A 15,915-nucleotide genomic window follows, 5' to 3' on the forward strand; every position below is an offset into this window, starting at 1 on the left:
AAGTCAGTTAAAATACAGCTCATGTGGTCGTCAAAAATCCAGAAAAATGTAATCCATGTATGCGCAAATGTTCATATAAACTGCGGTAGGGTAAAAATCTCGATGAGAAAACCAAAAGGGGAAATTTATACAATTTTAAAAACTAAAAACGGGAGCTTCTGAAAGTATGACCACTCTCCTCCGCGAGGGCGCTCTAAAACCAATTGACCAATAAGGTAGCGCGGTTTTCCCAACGCTGAAAAACAAATCGCTATCACTCCGCGATATAATATAAATTCCACTTAATTGTACATCTTATACATCACATTTTCGAATTCCTAACTTTTACGATTCATAGTAATATTGTTGTTCCTTATTTGAAATAGGCGATAAGTACACGTTTCCTGCGGTCTTTCCCATTGCTGGTCTGATGCCTCAAAAGGAAGATTTGAAGAACTACTTCTACTATGAAGGTTCTATAACCACACCAATGTGTAACGAAGGCGTCCAATGGATTGTGTACGAGACACCAATAGAAGTATCGTTGGAACAGGTTTGTTGATTGTTTGTTCGTTTGCATTGGGGACTTGTGTATATTTCAAGGTTGATAACATGTCGTATCTTATTCGGAATGCAATTTGGGGTCTGATATGCTTTCAAAAAATACTGTGCAAACGTTGCTATCCCTTTTTGAATAAACGTTTTCGCCTTTCGTGCGAGTGGTCACGTGTTCTTATCTCCGCAGGAAAAACAATCGCTCGATTTACTGAGCTCCTTACTACTTGAAACCCTATGTTTTAATACAGATATTAAAAGATTGAGCTGCTTGTTGAGCACCTTAATAAACTCAGGAGAGTAATTAACAGAGCTCCTGCAATTTTCAAAAATGAAGGCCTGCCTGTAGCTCATCTGGAACAGGCGGGGCAGATGACCCATGATAAAATATTTCTTTATAGTCGGTTCCGATCAGGGTATTAAGCCCGATTGTTGGCTACACTTATAAATGTCCCAATCAGCTATCTACGGCGACCCCTTTCACCGAGTGATTTTGTGCCTGGACATATTTTCGTGAATGTATCTCCTAGATTTCAGCTGTTAAGGGATGGGCCTATAGGATTAAATACCAAACAAACACATTCTTGTTTATGCCGTAATATTGTAGTCTTTCAACCCTTTCACAACTTCAGCTGTGTAACTTACACAAATTCCCGCTAAAAAGTGGTTCTTTTAATTTTAGATCGCATTGGACTTTTCGTACTGATCGTACTATAAATGACCACCAGCCTATATTGTTCTGATCACACTATAGACTGGGATTACATGTGACGTCATTGCCAGGCAATTTGTCTCTATTGTTCCTTGCCCGGAAATATGCCCACGCAGTCATGTTGTGTTCAGGGACCGTGCTTTTAAAACGCCCGCCAGATCACAATAAGGCCATTGAACTGTGTAGTGTTCATACGTATTCGCTGAAGTATAACGGTAGCACGTTCCCTTACCGACTCATTAATAATGTGTGGAAACAGGTCAGGGACGGCATTCTGATAATTCTAATCCTTTCTTTTGAGATCAATAGATAAAAGAAAGGCCTTGAACACAGGTGCGTGGTTGTAGATACTAGTAATTTTTGATCATCAAAGCTGCTGGCATAAGAAATTTTGAGGAGGCAGCGCTTATTATTTCTTGTAAACACAATCTAATGTGGTACTCACTACATGCAGAAGGCCGGGTCTGCAAATGTTCAGTGCATGAAGCTAGTAAAGATATAGCTTCATGTTCAGTGTAATCAATTAAAATACTATGGCTGGATATCAAAAAAATCTCGAGGCATTCCTTCTTGTTATAGACGACAAGTATTAATTTTTATATTATTATGACAAAATCCAGTCCCTTCTCAATTGACTAGGCTCCGGAATTTGGCTTTCGTTTCGAAAAATAAATCATAGGGCCTAGAGGCCATGATATAGGCCTAACCTAAACCCATATTCGGTATGCAGAAACCTTCACAGTCCGGGCGGCGCTTGCACTCGCATAGCATTAAACAGGCAAAGTTCGCTAAACTGAGGCCTGCTTCAATTGCCAACCTTTATCGAGGGGCGAGTTTGAGGTTTCATAGTCATCTATTACCTATACGTCAACGCGTTGAAACGGCTGTTTCGCTCGCGCATCTATGCGGTGTCTTTAAGCGCGTGCGAATGTACACCAGCGCTTTGATCGAACTCTAGCGAATGAGGCTTTACTTATTAAAATTCGTACAGTACTGACGTGACGTCACTGCCACATCAGGGGGAAAATGGTATTGAACATCGCAAACCAGCCAAAATTTGTCATAGGTTTGAATAGCTAGTAGAAAAACCGTGAATATAGTGTCAGAAAGTCTCACACATCTCAGTATAACCTTGTCGTTAATGTGACACCGAATGCGGCGCCATTTTTGGAATATATCATACATTTTTGGTCAAATGTAGGCTAAGTAGGCCTAAATCATGAAAATCGCTTAATCGGAATAATACCAACCAGCAACGGACATTAAGACAACACTACGTGAGAAGTTTGAGGTAAGTAAAGCTTTTCCTTGTTATAAAAAACAAGGAAAAAGCAGTCATTTTTATCACAACGCGATATATTAAAAAGTACATTTTGAGAGGGCCTACGCTGGTACTTTTGATTCTAGTTTAAAATCTGTTCATCACCTGCAGTCCGATTTGGTATCTATGGTTTCATCAAAGTCTTGGGAACTAATGTGGATGGTATTTTGGTTAACAAAAACGATACTGTTAAAAATATCGGTATTTATGCAAGCGACATTTCTAGTATGTAAAATACATTGAAAATTGTCGGCTAAAGAGTCCATAAGTTATAATCTACATTCCAAGCGGAAACGCTTTTCAAAAACATACCACCTTTTTTCGGGCAATCACTGAAACCGAAATATGAAATTCCAGGCCATCTGTAAAAAAGTGCGTGGGCGGAAATGACCATGAACTTGGGTCACCGAAACAAATGTTTATATTGGTGCCAGGCCTTTCATAGTGATACAACAATTAGCCCCCAATAATGGCTTTCAATTGAACCGTTATTTATTAAACTGCGATTTTTACTTTTTGAGAAATCAATGAACGTATCAAAAAACTTTTCGCAAATCGATTTAAAATTGCCCAACCCGTTAATGCTTAGATATGCTTGCTTAAGAAAAATTATCTATTTCTAAAAAGCTGCTCTGGAGTTTATATAAAACAAGTAAACATTAACAAGTTGCCCGTTGGAGACGAAACAATCCATATACACAACCATGTCCACATATTTGCCATTAACAAAAGATCTTTATTATCTTTTCTTTTTTCGCATAGTTGCAAGCTCTTCGTTCCGTGTATGAAAACAAGAACGAAGGTGGATCGACGAATACGCATCTGGCTGACAACTTCAGGCCACCGCAACTTTTGAACGGCAGGAAAGTTTACGTCGCTGGTAAAAACGTTTAAACAAATTATAAATCAAAACATGATGAATGTCCAATAATAAACAAATCAATGTTGATATTATTATTAATAAAAATTGCGGGGTATTATTGGTATTACTAAGGCGTACGTAGCAAGTTGGTGTATCAGAATGTCTGAAAGTTAAGTGCACCCTGCATGGTTTTATAAAATGCTGTAAAATAACTTGTAGGATAGCCATATTACTAGCGCACAACTGATGCGCGATTATGTTAGATCAAATTTTAGGGGTTTGAAGGGGGAAATCGGTTCTGAACTTTAAAGAAGTATATATTTGGTAAGAATGCACCATGCAGTAATATATGTAATAAAAATGCTGCATTATGTTTACATACATGCAAGCATGCCCCATTAGTCCTTACGGAATGAAGAACAACAATGTATTTATTCTTAACATGGTAACATATTATCGATGGCAAATTTACCTACGACGCATGTTTATTTATTAACATCGACCATCGGTCTACATTTTACCTGCATGCAACCTTGCAACGTCAAGTCGTAGTCGTCGTTGGTAACTCATTGATTAGTTAACAATGAGTGCGTCTATACGAGCACTACCTACGAAATTACTTTCGAGTAACTCTTCAGAACTTGGTCAGTTCACCACACACGAGGAGACAAAAATCCGTGATCGGTAAAAAATCCGTGAAAAATATGTAGTCCCACACATACTTTTCACGAATTTTTCAACTAGTCACAGATTGTTCACGTTAAAATGTCTCCCAGGGACAGAGGAACTGACTTACACCTGTTACTTTGATGCCAGACAGAACAGAATTTACATGGATAAACTTATCTATGCCTAAAGAACTTGAACCAAAAGTAGGATGGCCCCTTTTCTTCTTGCCAGCTTCTTAGTTCCCAAAGGAAAAATAATCTTTCTCTGTCCCTCCATGGACTGTCCCTCAGATGACCAGTTTGTCATAAAATACCATTATGGCGAAAAATTTCGAGATACTTTTCACTACTAGTGAAAGGTGGTTGAGCTAAATGTCCGCTCCAACATTGTTTCCAGAAATAGGAGTGGGAGTGTATTAAATACATAGCATAATCTATGAAACCCTAATGTATAACTTTCACAGGAATTTGATCTTCAAAACGTAAAGTATGCCAAAGATTTTCGCACATATGATTGCAGATGCGGAGTCACATTGTTCAGTCCAACTTTCCAGGAAGTGACCTTCGCCTGAGGAAATTCGTTGTTAAATGTTGACGGGTGGTAGCAGGTCATGTTGGAAGCAGCTTTTGGTCATGGTTTGCTTGAATTACCATTTTTTTAAACTTAAATGTTCAACTTAAGTGATTTGTTTATCATGTAAAAAGTGTCTCATCTGGCACACTCGAAATATTTTTGTGCAATGTATCCATTTATTACCAGCAAATAGATATATCGGAAATTCAAATGTGTTTACTCTTTGTGTTCATTCTTATTAGCTTATTATTAAAATTGTGAAGCAATTAATAAAACAAATTAGGTAGTCGCTTAATTGCGCAGTATCATCTTTCATCTCTCATTATTTCTGCCTTTCGTGTATTTCGTCAACAAAAACCTCATTTAGAGAGATGGTTACATACCACTAATAGGCCTGGGCGATACATGGAAATACGACGAGTAACTATTTGTTTGCATGGCATCTGAAAAGACTGCGCTGAAATTGTTCAAGTTATATAGCCAAAAAAGTACTTTTTAGGGTTTGATGCTTCAAAATGGTATATTTTCTCTCCTTATATGGCATTTTTGTTGTAATAGTACCAAAATCCATACGCACGGCTTCGGTTTTTAGTATATACATACTAGATTTCGCGGTTCTCGGGCTGGGTGGTTCTCATTATAGGCCTATCTCTAATTACCAGACACCCGTTACCCATATACCCGCCCTGACCTTTTAAACTACGATGATATAGGCCTGCGTCTCTTAGTGATCAATTATAATGGGCTATAGGCCTTTATACCTGGTTCAGGTCCGATGATGCTTTGCGATACCCGCACTGCGCCCGTCGGTACTCCGCGCACACGCCCGTTGATACGCCGCGTACGCGCTCTGCGAGCACGCGATAGCTCCGCGCGCACGCGATAGCGCGCGGACAGACGGACAAACTCTCTATAATTATTAGTACACTAGATTTCGCGGTTCTCGGATCGGGCAGTTCTTGTAATAGGCCTATGTCTAATACCAATATACCTGCCCTGACCTTTTTGACTACTATGATATAGGCCTAGGCCTACGTCTTCCAAGGAGGATCCCGAAAATACCCCGAAATTAGTAAACGCAATAACGCCTAATATAACGGGTTATAATGCCTTACCATAACTGATTATTTTAATGTTAACCATTTTGGAGGACCGCGGAAATAGTCATGTTCTACTGAAATAGGCCTATGCACTCGTTCCGTATTGAAATAGGCCTATTGGTCCGATGAGATGCACCTGGTAGTCACACTGTTAGGCCTAATGCTTTCAGTTGCACACACTGCTACCCGTTGCTACTCAGCGAAAGCGATCCGCGTGCACGCGATAGCGCGCGGACTCAGCGCAAGCGCTCCGCTCGACGCAATAGCGCGCGGACTCAGCGAAAGCGCTATGCGCGACGCGATAGCGCGCGGACGGACGGACGGACGGAAAACAAGAAAAGTCTCAGGTCAACCTGTGTTGAGTTTTTGATCATTTGGCATCTAAATCATATACGGTAGTTTCACCTGATATTAGTGGCATTTAACTGTGAGAGTTCTCAATATGAGAAAATTCCACCCGAAATAAGCCATGTTCCCATTGAAACCCGTGTAATACATAATTAGTGGTATTTAACGATATGCTTTATGCGTATATATGTGACACTGTGACACAATCTTGTCCATGGTGGTCAAATCTGGCTAATTTTAAATTGAGATAAAGGCAAAATATGGAGTAAAAACAATAAAAAACATAAGAAAAAAAGACGTTACAAAACGACAAAACTTTAGAACCTATTATGATAGACCTTTGGCGTTTGCATTATATGATAGGATAATGTTTGTAGAAGTTATATTCAAAAATGCTGTATTCAAAAAATATTGTATGATAATAATACATGTAGGCCCAATATGTAGAGGCCTGTAAAATGATAACATAATGTATTGAACATGAAATCCCAATCAAAAATATTGTATGATAATAATACATATAGGCCAATATGTATAGGCCTGTAAAATGATAACATGATGTATTGAATATGAAATCCCAAATCAAAAATATTGTATGAAAATAATATGAAAAGAGATAATAACAAAGAAATAAAGGCAATTTGCCTCACCTCTTTGAGGTTAAAGATAAAAAAAAACATTCAAAAATGCCTCCTTTGGTCTCCATGGACCAGATCTTGTCACATGTATAAACTGGGCTCAAAATAAAACTTATAAGGTCATATCTTAAAATCCTGTCCATAAAAATAAACCAGAATTACACACAGGATTACTTCAATACTCTAGTCTAAACACATGTCAGTAACCAAGCAGTTGTCCAACTAACACAACAGCAAAATGCACTGACACGGAACAGCTTCTTGGACCACATTCACATGCGAATAATTGGAACCCAGCAAAAGAAATATGTGAGAATGCGTACCAGATCCTTACACAGGTGATAATTTCCAAAGAGTAAGTGGAATAGTGTGGAACGGGACTGCTTTTCACACACTTTCTTCAAGAAACAGGACTTTTTCCACACTATTCCACTTACTCGCAGATTTCTTGTGTTGGGTGCCAATTATTGGGCTGTGAATGTGGTCCAGGAAACTGTTCCATGTTAGTGCATTTTTTATTGACAAGATTTTAAGATATGACCTTGTTTCTTTTTGAGCCCAGTTTACATAAGTATATAGACGATCGCCTATTCTAGTGGCGTGACACTCAGAGCAACGACTTTTAATATTCCGGAAGGTCTATACTTTAAATTTGTATACACTCTCCCTTTTTGGGATTGCGCACTTTATTCGAAAGATAACCGCGATAAATGTTGTAAATATATGCCTGACTTACATTGGTATATATTTATTATATGAATCATTCAGTCATAAAATCAGAAGGTAAAATTATAAATAAAATCTGGACTGGATCGCAATTGGAGACGGACCAAGTGTCAACCGGCAAGAAATATTCGCCGTAAAGTAGGTATGTAACAGGATTAAATATATACCAAAGGTGTGGGTTTACACTTTTAAATGTATTGCCCGCACTATAAGCAGGCTGCACTAACCTGTGTATGTGAGCTATTACCGTATTTAGTGAGCCAGCATATCCGTGAATATGGCAACCAGTCCAAAGATGGTGTCGTGCTTCTGGTTGCCATGTACTACCCCCCCCCCTCCCACGACGCACATGGGTTTCAGTTTTTAAGTTGCTAAATCGTTCTTCCCCTATTAGATGGTACGTGAACTCATAAGTTGTAATTTTTGTAATTAGTTTGTTATTATTTTTTCATATTCAATGGAGCTGATTTCCATGAAAGTGTAATTCATTATATTTTCCATCAAAAACTGCCTATTGTAAATAATAATTCAGCTGAATAAGATATGGAAGGCATCAATTGGTCAATGATGTTCACGTGACATGTCATATCGATCAGAAGAGAACTTGTCCCAACTCGGCGAAGAGACATTGCTATTGGAAAAGTGACAGGCATATGGTCTGTAAAAAATACGTATAAAGAACCAAACTTGTGCTTCATGCTTCTGAACTAGGATACTATGGTTAACATTTTGTTACGCCACTACTTGGTTTTTGGTATCCTGTTTGCCGGTATGTTTTTTAAGATTTTGTCTACTTATATCTGAGTTTGATCATAGCCTGTGTATTGTGTGAGGTTTATTTAGATTACGAAATTAAACTTCTAATCGACATGAAAGACGAAACTTGAAACCATGTTGAGACACTTTGTGCTTCGGGCTATGTCGTACTAGAGGGCTCTACCAAGCGCCCAAAGATTATATTTTCCCCTGCAATTAAACACTCAATTATGCGCTCAATTTTGCGCTAATGTTAAATCCATCCCTTGAGTCCATGCGTTGGTCGCAGTATTGAATCACGTGCGTAAAGTCAATCACACAGAGCGTGTACGCACGCACGCGTACAGGGCAGTTTGTCGGTACGCTTGCAATACAATCGTGGAAAAAAGCTTTGATGTGTACTACGTATACCGAACTTGAGGTAAACCCAAAATATAGCCAGAGGCTTCTCCATGAAAAGTCCAAGTTTTGATATATGTTTTCAAACTGTCAAAAGCTATCTTAAGAACCACTGAACCAATACAAGGCTCGTATTGTATGCATTTTTCATGCTGATTCCAAATATATATGGTCGTGAATACTTACAATTTTTATATAATTTAAAAAACAACATTGAAACTTGTCTTATGCAGTCGACACCAGTGTGGAAAGAGTTAATCATAAGATACCACTTCAGTCTATAACATTTTCAATTTTTTAATTAAAATTTTTAATAATTTTGAAATAAATAAAAAATAAACATAAATACAATTTATACTTTAGGAATTGAACACGAACTTGCCAGATGTCCTTCAATTTCAACTGATGATGCATGCAACATTTTTATTAACTTCAACTGCGTTTATCTCTTTATTAAAAAATCCCTATATTTAAGAAGAAATTCAATTTGTTCAAAACAAATAAACATGGGATTATTATTATAAAATTTCTAGTGCTATCTCAAACAATCATCACGTTTCTCACTGTGTATGGTAGATAAACAAGCAAAGTAGATTTTCAACAAAAACATATATTGAGATAGTTACCTCAATATTTCGATGTGTACAACACACATTCTCATCAGTAGGGCTGCAATGATGAACTGATGAAGTTGAATGTCCTGCTCTCGATTTCAATATATGTTTGTGTTGAATGACAGTTTAAATTTACTTTGCTTAATCATCACATTATTGTCACGTTTCTTGACTTTTCCAAGGCCTTCGACACCATCAATCATGACATTCTTCTCAGCAAGATCTATCACTGTGGTATCCGGGGAACACCCCTTGCTCTACTCTCCAACTATCTTCATGATAGAAAGCAGTTCACTTGTTCTCAACTCTTCTCTTCTCTTCTTGTCTCAGGTGGTGTGCGAATGGATCCATCAATGGCCCTCTTCCCTTTCTACTGTATGTTAATGATATCTCCTTTGATTCAAAATCATTTTCCTATGTATTTTTGCGGATGATACTAACATCATCTTTTCTCGTCCTAACTTGGACACTTGGTCAAAATTGGCAATGAAGAACTTGAACATATCTTAAATTGGCTTAAGTGACTTTTTTAAAACTTTACCTCAAAGAGTACACTCACGTACAGTTAAAATACCTTCAAATACAATTATCTGATTCATCATTTGTCGATGTTTCTACACGAATATTATTGACGTAAGTGTCAATATCTTCATCTTTAATTTCCTTTGACTTATACAAATTACTGTAATATTCTACGGTCTCATTGAGTATATCATCTATATTCGTAATACATGTATTGTTACCATTTTCGACTTCTAATTGAATTCTTAACTACATTATGTTTTTCAAGGCTCAAAAAGTATTTTGAATTGGTTTCACCCTCTTCAAACCATTTTACTCTAGTTTTGCTTTGGCTTTAATATATTAATTTTTGTACAATTTTGCATCTTTGTGGGTTAGCATACATTTCTTATTTTCCAACAGATTGTTTTTGGGACTTTTTCTTACAATAATCAATAGTAAAATCTCTTGTTTTTCTTTTACGCGACTTCCATATTAGTTATTTGGACAATCTTTCACCGTCCCTCTTGCATTTACTAATCACATGTCAAAGATTTTTTTTGCAATTTGGGTCTTCGGTGAGGAAAGAATTGAATTTCCAGTAACCAGAGCCTGATTTTATTGTTCTAACTTTCAATTTCAATGATATTGTGTTATAATCTGATTTTCTTGTAATCCTGTAGATTTATCGCGGTAGCTTTATTAAACCAAAACAATTATTTCAATCGGGTCATAACTTTTGAAGATATGGCCTTTTCAAGAAATGTACCAGTTTTCCACTCAGTCCATGGATGCGGTTTGCTACTTCATGCTACGGAGTGACCTGCTAGATCGCCAGACCTCATATCACTTGACTTCTTTCTTCTTTTTTCGGGGGGCCAAAACCAAAAAATGACGTCTATGAGCGAGGACCATCAGCTAGCCTCCAAGATCTTCGCAACCGTATTACTGCTGCATACGCATGTATCCGGTGCACAAGGATGGTACGCAACGCAATTGATACCAATTTCTGAAGCCTGAATTAATCAAGGAGGCAACAGTTAAGAACCAAAGACAACCCAAACAGCCCTTTTCAGGGCTAACTTTTATTCCAAAAAGAGAAATGACTTATGTTGTACGAATACGAAAGCTCAACATTTTCAATTGATCGTCGGCTTTTCATCCCACCTACATACACTTTAGGTAGAAATCATCAGATTTATAAAGTTTACTTCGAGTACTGTTAAATATCAAAAATAACAATTTTTAATGATTTGCCATAAAATGTGTATTACATTGCGAATTTCAAAAAATCAAAATTATTTGATATCAGAAGGCCATTCTTCGTATTCAGAATGCAATTCAATATGTCTGATGTGCTCTAATGTCCCACAATAAATACTGTTCAAACGTTCATACCCCTTCCCTTAAAGCTAATGATTAAATGTTTCTGTACATATCACACTATATTTGATTAACTTTTCGGAAATAGGAGAAAAATTACACAGGAGAAAGAAATAAGAGAAAAATGAGGGTTCGCTTTTTGGGGAGATACCCCAAACGTGATCCTTTCTGCGTCCTCAAGTTTCTTATAATAATATAACTCTTATCGTATTTGTATTTACAGCATCACATGCGGCAGACTGGAGCTACCACGGATCTAATGGTAATGAATTCATGTACTGTAAGATAGCAAACATTAATCAGAAAAATTCGAACCATGCTTTAATATCATTTATGAGGTTGCTGATAAAGATCGAGCCAAAGGTAGTTTTCCCACACTTGTCGCTATATTAAAATCATTTTGACATCGCTACTTTCCAAACCTGCAAATGGGCATATTACTGAAAAATTACCCATCAACATCAACATAGCAAATATCTGCAGACATCCACATCCACACACCCGTCACTCTCACCCCATACCCTCCAAATATACACTTTCACATAATTCCATGCACACCACTTACACACTCCGCCCGTCCATAAACCACTACACACATATCCGACACAAGAACAGGGCATACCTTAGATTTCAAACATATTAATAACTGTTGACCTCACACACCGACATCATCTGGTAAATAATTACATTGTACAGCAGAGAAACTAAAATCAATACACGGGATCGATACGCGTGTATGTGCTTTACATGATTTGATATTCTTTGATACCGGGGTAGAAAATAATATCTCCCGTAATTTTTTTTATTTTAAAGAAGCCAATTTTAAGGCTTGCACTTGAATATATGTGTTGAAAGAATATGCTAGTCGTTAGCTTGCGTATTGAGAAAGAACCGTGCGTTTTGAGCTCAAAAACTGACAAAAATTCAGATTCTATATGTGCCGAACAAAAAAAATGACAGCTGCCCTCATTCGTAAACACTCGGGTCACGGAAGATACACGGTACTATAGCGCAGTGTAGGCCACTGGTGGAGGCAGTCTAAAAGCAGATGACGCCATGACGTATGCCATGCTCACTGACATAGAGGCCAGTCACCAGGCTATTGTCAATAGCCTTAGTCGGATGTCCCTCGACCCATTATGCGTCTCAAAACTATTAAACAGGTCGGAACAAAATGGTCATGCGTGGCTGTGGATTCAACCTACCATCATGGCGATTTCTGCCATGAAGATATTGGGGCGATGACACTGTGCCTCACTCCCTACCTATAATCTGACCAGATAGTCATAATCATTGTTTTCCAGGACCCTCCAGTTGGCCTGATTTGATCCCGAAGCACTGTGCTGGTGCGGAACAATCACCAATAAACATCGTACCAATTACTGCAGAATACAGCACCTCTGGACGTATAGAGTTTCATGGATACAGTACCCATGATATACCTAATCCTTCACAGATGGATTTTACGAACACTGGACATAGCGGTAAGCTCTAGTGGTAAACACTAATCCTAGCCGAAGCCAATTATCATTCTGCTGCAATCACATGTATTCCATTTCCCATATACTACGATTTGTGGCCAAGGAAGCTATGGCCTGGGCTATGGCGTCTGGTTAAATATATAAAATAATAAAATACATTTTGGATTTATATAGCGCCCTTTTCCAGATCTTAGAGGACTCAAAGCGCTGTAATTTCACTGCCATGGTGAATCATCACAATCAGATCGCATCAACTACTAGGCCGCGGCCGGTTGCAGCTTAAACCTATCCGCACTTAGATTGTAGCATCCACCAATTTTTGATAACCAAACAACTATTCACCGATTTTTGAAAGCAGGAGGAGATCCCAGAGAAAACCTGCGAGAGCGAGCATGAAATCAGGATAAACCAAATGCACATACAGTGGTGCAAGGCGAGGGAACTAGCACTGCGCCAACTCGATCTCCCGCGAAATGGGTTATCTACATCCCCAGTAGCGTATAAGACAGGCATGGTGTTCTCTGTCGACCTGGTCTCCTTTTCCCGTGTAGTGGTGTATACAGGGCACTCTTTCTACAGGGTCCTTCCTCTGATATCCTGAGAATGTTTCCTAGGAATCGTAGCTGTCATGACCCTATCATAACTATCGTCTAATCATTTTCCTAAACCTAACATAACACTAACTAAACGCTATCCTTATTCGTAACCTAAAATGCTCTAAACTCTAACGTTAACCCTTTTCGGACAAAGGAGCTGATCCCATTAAAATAGCAAACTAATCCTGCATGAAGTACATAATGCAGTATCTATTAGTACATAACATGCAGCAGATACCGTCCCCTTATTTTTACTGCTGTCAAAAAAATATTTCTTGGTAATGTTTCTCATTTTAGTTCAAGTAGCCCTTACTGGAGATTTTTACATTCGAGGTGGTCCTCTAAAGGCGACCTATCAGACAGGACAATTTCATTTCCACGTGGGGAGCGACAACTCTAAAGGTTCGGAACATACAATGAATGGAGAGCAATATCCTGGAGAGGTTTGTATGTACAATGTGTTTTGGGCGTGGTGGGTGGGATGATGTGGAGGGTGTGTGGCTTTGAATGTAGAGTCGGTATGTGGATGGGGTGGGGTTGTGTAGGTATATACAAGGTGTTTGAAGTAGGGATGTATGTGTACGAGGTTGGATGGGGATATGTCGTGCCGGGTTGTGTGTGGAGGATTATACAAGCACTGAACATCTCATTGCAACAACTATCGATTTCTGATTATACATCATCATTCATAATGTGTTCCTTGCCGAGAACGTTAAAACAAAACATCATCATTCATATTTCCTTCAAACAGATGCACATCGTCCACTGGAATCGAGATAATTACAAGTCGTTTGAGGAAGCACTTGGGCATAAGAACGGTGTGGCAGTACTGGGAGTACTCATAAAGGTAAGACTATTTCAAGACCGTTAATCTTTTTTATCATTATTCTGTGCAGATCAAAATTTTAAGTCATAATGTATGATTTCGGTCACATTTTAATTTTGTTATTCTTTATCACATAACAATTAGTAACAACTGTCAAAAAATGACAAAATAAAACATTTTACGCCGAAATAATGAGGCACAGTTAACGAAAATTACTTAACTATGCCGCTCTGTGGGTTCGAACCCCGTCAGGGCCAACGCGTTGTATTTTAGCAAGCCACTTTTTCTTGCTTGCCCGACTCCACTACTAAGGTGTGAAATGAGAAGCTCAATAGTTAGGGTTATACCTGCGTCGTTATTGGTGGCCTCAAATGGTGGGATAGGCATATATTTTAGTGGCAGCGGAATAAATATAAAGCGCTTCCCATGAATCCAAGGCGGATCTTTATTCCGACTTTATTCCGTCTTTCATCAATAATAGTATTGATACTATAGTCATGTATCGAGTAAAGGGTTTATTTGACGTTGGTGCAGTTACAAATTATTGGGTTACTAATGTAAAATTGTGTCTTCGATCTATTTTAACTTTTATTCTAATTTGTTAACCTGACACTGTATATTCTTCTTTGATACGCAGATCGGCAAACGAAATCCTACATTTGATAAACTTGTGAATGTCATAGACAAAGTTAAGTTCAAAGGTATGCTCAAGGATTGCTATATTAGTCATTAAGATAATAAAAATGAGGCAAATATAACTCAAATGCTAGAGTGAACAATATAGCCCATGAGAGTGACAGGTCAAGATCTTATATAGATATAAGCATATAAAAGACAGCCACCTAAAAGCACTATAAAAGACAGCCACGTGGGCCAATCAGGGTTCACAACAGAGAGATGGGGCGGTACATAGATGCATTAGACTTCGAATCTCTTTAATGAATATGGATGACAGATGCAGTCTTGCACTGGCCTGGGAAAACTCCTTTGAGAAGCAAAGCTCAAACATCAGGATGAGTGGTCTTGCAAGTCCTAAGCTGCACTCCTTCAGGACTCTTGCATGGATTTCATTAGGACCAATAGCTTTTTCGGTTGCATTCCTAGGAAGCTTCCTAATATCTTTGACCTTGAAGGCTATATTTTCCATTGACTACGTTGCTGAATGCTGAACTTAAGGAGCAGGTTCTTCTACGCTGGCAAGCTGACATTTAGCGGCAAATGTCTGGCAAGATTTCAGCTTTGTCTTTTGATGTAGTGTAGATTTGACGCATATCCTTCAGCATAGGAAAAAACATATGATTGACAGAAAGAATAGCATACAAACATGACAAAGAATCACACCTAGTTGTAATATATATAGGTCAAGGGTTAATTGTCAGTTTTTATAGGGGTCAAAAATTAAAGTTGCTCTGATTTACCTGAAAAGTTGTAGCAAATGGTTCGTGTACCAAAAGGAATTCAGAAATATGATAGTTTACATTAGCCCCGATGTCTGGTTGATGATTTACGGAGACAATGATTGCATATAATGTCGATAATATCAATAGGATCAAATTGCAACTTATGGTGTTTGATCTGACTTCCCTTTGGTGAACGAACAATTGCTGTAACTTTCACGAAAATCGAAGTAACTTCAGACTATGCAAACTGGAAATTGACCTTTGAGCTACATGTCGTATTGAAAAAAACATATATGTCATCCATGAGCACAACCGAATAATTTTGAAGTAATATTTGAACGTTTTCAATTTTGACCCCTGTATAACCCAAGAGCTTCAGAATCAGTAGGTCTCCGAGATATAGAAACAACAAAGCGGGCACTACTTTTGAGTCAAGCTAAATATTCCCATTTCAGCACCAGTCTATAAATTTTAAT

The 15,915-nt window shown here is 38.1% G+C and overlaps 1 protein-coding gene across 1 annotated transcript in view; it reads left to right on the top strand.

The window, feature by feature from the left end:
* The first annotated feature begins 409 nt into the window (after positions 1 to 409).
* LOC140144400 (uncharacterized) overlaps positions 410 to 15,915 on the top strand; it is a 44,582-nt gene continuing 29,076 nt past the window's right edge. Inside the window, exons 1-7 of the mRNA XM_072166214.1 lie at positions 410 to 532; positions 3,330 to 3,447; positions 9,583 to 9,627; positions 11,360 to 11,416; positions 13,511 to 13,656; positions 13,965 to 14,060; positions 14,677 to 14,740. Of these exons, the coding sequence (XP_072022315.1) occupies positions 410 to 532; positions 3,330 to 3,447; positions 9,583 to 9,627; positions 11,360 to 11,416; positions 13,511 to 13,656; positions 13,965 to 14,060; positions 14,677 to 14,740 (649 nt within the window). The remainder of the gene's footprint in view (positions 533 to 3,329; positions 3,448 to 9,582; positions 9,628 to 11,359; positions 11,417 to 13,510; positions 13,657 to 13,964; positions 14,061 to 14,676; positions 14,741 to 15,915) is intronic.

This window comes from Amphiura filiformis, chromosome 2 (assembly GCF_039555335.1).
Source record: "Amphiura filiformis chromosome 2, Afil_fr2py, whole genome shotgun sequence".
Taxonomy (NCBI): domain Eukaryota; kingdom Metazoa; phylum Echinodermata; class Ophiuroidea; order Amphilepidida; family Amphiuridae; genus Amphiura; species Amphiura filiformis.